A 5,887-nucleotide genomic window follows, 5' to 3' on the forward strand; every position below is an offset into this window, starting at 1 on the left:
TCAAGATGAGCATTAGGACAATTAGTTTGGATGATACCGAATGACTACAATTTCTTATCGTATCTAAGTAGTTTGGGTAATCTTAACCCTTAGATATTTTGTCCCCAATGATTAAATTAGTCTACCTTGTCGGTAGAGTTCGAGTTGGATGTTATATCTCAAGTTTAGTTTAAAGATTGGTGGTATGGTATCCCAAGTTAGAGACGCATTAAAATGAGCAGTTGTTGACAAATTTCAATTTTGGTCCTATTTCGAGGAGTTTTCAGTATGTCGTGTATCTTTGTAGTCGCATCTACTATAATGATACAAACTAGATCTGGAATTATCCAGGCGTAAGGAAATTATGAAAATTTAGGTGGTGGTACTTGAAAAACCTCTATAGGAATGGAGATGAGTTCCTGGTCCTCCATGGTTGCTCCTTCCTTGTTCATCTTGGACCGTGCGTTAACAATCATTCGAGGAATGCCGACTCTAATACTAATTATTACAGACCAAATCTGGATTGATCCAAACAAAAAAAAATTATGAAAATTTAAGTGTTGGTAGCTTCACAAGATATGGTTTTAATGGCCCTAGTTTCACGTCAATCAGATGTTGGATGAAAAGATATAACTAAAATAATAAAGCAAGGTCAAAACGGAGCAAAACAGTAAATATTCGACGTTGCAGCGGCCCTCGAAGTAAAGGGGATGGCCAAGGGTGGTGGTGGATGGCTAAATAGTAAGGTGGCTATTAGAGGTTGATTGTAGCTATGGGTTGGAGGTAGAATTTGGGTTTTAACCTAGATCTACTCTTAGGAAAATAAAAACAATCTAACGATTATGATAAACATGATAAATACGAGAATAAGAAAATAAGTAAACTCAATTAATCATCAATACTTGGATGCTTGGATTTATAAAGCCCAGCCTCTATATATATAGAGATCGGGTACAATGAGTCCTACTCGGACTTAGCCCTAAAAACTTATACCACTCGAACAAGGACTTGCTTTAGAGGCTTACATGACTTAATTAAACTTAGCTTTATAGCTTACATAACTTAATTAAAGTTGTCTTAGTGGCTTACATGACTTAACTAGACTTACCTTAACGGCTTACATAAGCATAAATCAATTAAAATATAAATAGGCACAATCCATCGAGCCTAATGATCTCATGATGTGATCAAATATGATCCAGTTCGCAGCAAGCAACATATAATAGTTAACTATTTAGTATATTTAACTTTGCCGCCAATATTCCTCATAATCAATGATTTTAATATTAAAAAGTGGTTAAGTCTTTAACTTAGGATGTCAGTTATTAAGATTTTGATCTTGGATTGTTGTCACTTAATCTTGCACCAGTTGTGGTTTATCTTTTAATTTCGAGGACAAATTTTTTTGTGTGGTAGTGTTGTAACATCCTTGAAAAAAAATAGGCGCACATGATCGACACGTGCGCTGAATCCTAAGGCGCGCACGTGCGGAGCACGTGTGTCTGACAGGCTCTAATACTAATTTGATAAGCTTTGATACCACTTGATAAGTTCCGATACCAAAGATACGCTACGCAACGATTCTTTCAAGATCTGGATGTATTATAGGAATTAGTCTGTGTGACCATGGGAAAATATTCGTTGAATATTCTCTGGTAGTAAAAAAATTACAAAGTCAATTGGGTTAGATCCATAACTTCTTGATATAAAAACTTTAGTATTTACGCCCTTTGCAGATTCAAAATGTAGCCATAACGAAAATATGGAATAACGTGGGTGATGGTGGTGGTGATGGGTGGAGTGGATGTTAGGGTTATGGATGAGTATGGAGATGAAGGTGGATTGTGGAAGTGGTTAAAGGATGTAGACGAAGGGAACGAAGTGGTCGAGATCCTAAAGAAGAGGGGTGGCTCAATAGTCGAGGGAGATTAGAAGTTAGGAGAAGCCTTGCCAATGGTAGAGGTGGAAGGTTGGTGAAGAGGGAGGAGGGAGAAGTCTAGAGAGAATGTAAGAGGCAAGAAACCAAAAATCAAATTGCATAATGAATTTGGCTGCCATCCACATATATATAGAGTCTAGCCAACAAGTCCTAAAATAATATAAAACCCTAATTCTAGAGGATTCCTGTCGATCGCGTTCAAATGTGCCTGATCGCATTCGAACGCACCAAAATACGTTCTCTATAAATGCGAACGCAATGCAGGCGTTCGACCGCGGGTGTTCGAACTCGCTCGACCGCGTTCGATCGCATAATATGCATTCTCTATAAGTGCGAACGCGATGCAGGCATTCGATCGCGGGCGTTCAAACTCGCCCGACTGCGTTCAAACGCACAATATGCGTTCTCTGTATTTGCGAACCTGATGTAGGCGTTCCCAAGGGCGTTCGAATGCGACCCCTCCTGCAAGGCATTGTCAAATCGGTCACGACAACTATCCACCTACAAACGCAAAATGCTAGCAATTCTACACGTCGTCACCAAAAGGCGACCTTACTTGATTGGCCAACGGTTTACTATCCGCACGGACCAACGTAGCTTACCCTACTTCATGGAGCAATGTGTGCACACCCCAGCACAGCAACGGTGGGTCACGAAACTCCTTGGGTATGACAACGAACTAGTCTACAAAAAAGGGATCGAGAACCGAGCGGCCGATGCCCTTTCATGCCAACCGGACACAAGTGAGCTCACCTCTTTTTCAGCACCAACCTTTCGTCTATTTTCATATATGTGGGGAACCAATGCTGAGGATCAAATTTTGGAGGAGCTTGAGTCAGAGTTCAAAGATCGCTTCCCTAATTTCAAACCTTGAGGACAAGGTTGCGGTAGCATGGTGGATTGATACGATTCGGACTTCACCGATTTCATTTCGAGCATGGATACACTTTAGGGATGTCTTTGTCTTTTATTTTAGTGTTTAATTCTAAAAAAATAACTTTTCTATATGTCACGTTTGAACGCGGGTGGAGTGCGTTCGAACGCGGTTGTGAATGCCTGCATCAGGTTCGCACATCTAGAGAGTGCGAAATGTGCGTTCGAACGTCGCATTCGAACGCGCCTGTGAACGCTTGCATCGCGTTCGCAAATCCAAAGAAGTGAGAAATATGTGCGTTCGAACGTGCTGCGAATGCCTGCATCGCATTTGCAAATCCATAGAAGTGAGAAATGTGTGCGTTTGAACTCAATCGGGCGCGTTCGAACGCGGTCGACAAAAATGCACTGTTTAGGGTTATTTTTGAATTGTTAGTTAGCCTCTAAAGGTGTGGATGGCAACCATAGAGTCATTATTGATGAATTGAGTTTTTGCCTTGTCTCCTTCGTCTTCTTCGCTCCCGTTCTCTCGATCCCCAGCGATGCCGCTTCTAGCCTCCCTTGACCGGCTAATCACCCTAGTCCACTTCTCCCCCTTTTTCCAATGTATTCAACACTTGCCCTAACCCTTCCATCACCCATAACACTTCTACCACCACTTATTCACTCATGCCACCCCATTAACGCCAATCCACCACCATCCACCATCATCTAGGATCTCGTGCCTCCATCCACGGATCCTAAGATAGATCCCCTGATGTTCGTCCACTAATTGGACGATATCTCGAGATCTCTACATCCGATTTGCCTGAAACTTGATTTGTTGGAAAGCTCTTTTCCGGGGCCTACGATTAAAATCTCACATCCATCCGACAGCGGCATCTTTCAGAATCTATTTTGAAAGTTCCGTGTCAGATCTTGTCCAGATCTGAAAATTAGGATAGATCGAACCTTGGCCTAAGGGAAGATTGTATTAAACTGGTATCAGAGCAGAGATCATATCACACTTTTCAAGGGCGTAATCATATCCAAAATTCAAGAAGATCCAACGGTTATATTATCTGCAGCTTCCTTCGAAAGTCACGTCTTCAATCTATTCCGGAACCGTTATGAATCGGATCAAGCCGGTTCGTAAGAGATACTACTATAATTATTTTTTAAGTTAAGCATCAATAATTTAGTAGAAAAAGGACAAAAATACTTTTAACTAACAAAGATTATGAAATATAGAATAAGGATAATTTCATATTTTTTATATATCTAAAATTGTTCAAATTTTAACGGTTAGTTAACCCCAAAGGATATCCTTGTAAAAAAAATAAGAGTTTTAAAGATATATCTTATATATGCAAAAATTGTGTGTTTTGAAGAATATATATATAAGTTTCAAATTTAGAGAGGGCATTCAAGCAAATATTGGATTTTTGAAGGGTATGCACGCAAATAAAACTCAAAGTGTAAAATATTCCCTCCCTAAAATTAATCGTATGATATTTTTTAATAAAAAAATGTGAACCAATGGAAAAAGAAGCATTTGGGAGGTTTTATATATGTTAAAATGCGCCAATGTGTCACCAAACATATATATTGGTGTTTGTGAAACCGGGCCAAAGTTCATGGGTCTTGTCAATTGTGTAATTGTAATTAACTCTTTATCCAAAATTAAGTTAGCGAACTTAATGCATTGTTGGAGTCATCGTCAGCGGTAACAAGCCCAGAAGCCCAGAAGCCCAGAGGCGAACTTACTCCCGTTCGAAACCCTAATAAACGCTCGCTTCATCGCCCCATCTCTTTCTCTTCTGCCTCCGTCCCCAAAACTCTAACCCTAATGGCTTCCACTCTCGACTTCCGTTACCTAGACGAAGGCCTCGGCGGCGCTAAGAACAAGCGCAAGCGTTCCCAGTTCGATGCCCCTGACTCCATGGACGTCGATGAGGCCACCTCCTCCGCTGTCGCCGCCGCCGCCCCGCCGCCGGCGAAGAGGCAGGCCCTCCCCTCAGCTGACGATCCAGAAAAACCCGCCTTCGGTCGCCCCACCTACGATGGCGTGATCGCCGGCAAGGTTTCCGGCCGGAAGTGGAAGCAGGCGCGGGCCCACCGGGCGTCCGCCACCGCCGTCACCCGGCGTGGGAAGTCGTACGAGCTCCGATCGAAAGAGAAGGAGATGAAGCGGGCGTACCGGGAGAGGATGACGGAGCTCAAGGAGGAGATCCGACAGAACAAGTTGGACAAGAGGAAGAGGAGGGAGGAGAGGGAGAAGAAGAAGCAGGAGAACATTTTGAGGTCCGGTATGAAGTTGCAGAAGATTACGAACCCTAAGACCTTGAAGAAGATCGCCAAGTCGAAGCAGAGGAAGCTTCTTAAGGTTGTTCCAGATGAGCTGCTCAATAACAAACCCAGTAGTAAGAAGAAGGAATAGCTGCTATCTGGTAAATCCTCTGAGCCTTCTTATGTGACAAATCGGACGGCTATTTTGCTACCTACCATATTTCCGTAAGAATTAGAGTTCTTTGTTCTTTCCTACTGTTGGATCGTCTCTTGTAACAATAGTGAAATTAAGTAAACCCTAAGTAACGCTTCATGTCATTGTTGCTTCCTTTCTCCTTCAATTTGGCCGTTGGCACAATATGCTCTTTTCTTTCCAGCAAACTTTTACTTTGTATTAAGATTTTGATATCATCCTATTTGCATCCATGATTGTTATATTAAACTTGAGAATATGATGTTTTTTTTTTAAAATTTTACAAATGCTTTTCATAATTTAAGGGTAATGTATGGCTTTCATTGTTTTTAACTTTAAGTATGTATTGTAGTCTTTCAATTTGTAAGAGTTGCGGTAGTGCTGTACTATACATGATCTAGGTGCGATGATCCTCTGAGATTATCTAAGTTGGACACGTTAGACACTCATAACCATGTCATATAGCATTGTGAAACCAACCCAGTTAGCTGGTCAATCTCAGTGATGTTATTGGCCTGCTCACCGGGGACAGATGACCATGCTTTGGCTAGGTAAGTAGTCTTTATGGATATAAAACAAAGACAAATAGGAGAAGTTTTTATTGATGAATGGTAAAGTAAAATTTGATGACCAAA

At 41.3% G+C, this 5,887-nt stretch overlaps 1 protein-coding gene across 1 annotated transcript; it reads left to right on the top strand.

Moving 5' to 3' along the window:
* Positions 1 to 4,475: 4,475 nt before the first annotated feature.
* Positions 4,476 to 5,501, top strand: LOC140794634 (uncharacterized). The gene has a single exon (XM_073146738.1). It carries the CDS (start codon positions 4,620 to 4,622, stop codon positions 5,208 to 5,210), a length of 591 nt encoding a protein of 196 aa, XP_073002839.1. The 5' UTR covers positions 4,476 to 4,619; the 3' UTR covers positions 5,211 to 5,501.
* The last annotated feature ends 386 nt before the right edge of the window (positions 5,502 to 5,887 follow it).

This window comes from Typha latifolia, chromosome 9 (genome assembly GCF_019914945.1).
Source record: "Typha latifolia isolate L0001 chromosome 9, TyphaL0001v2, whole genome shotgun sequence".
Classification (NCBI taxonomy): domain Eukaryota; kingdom Viridiplantae; phylum Streptophyta; class Magnoliopsida; order Poales; family Typhaceae; genus Typha; species Typha latifolia.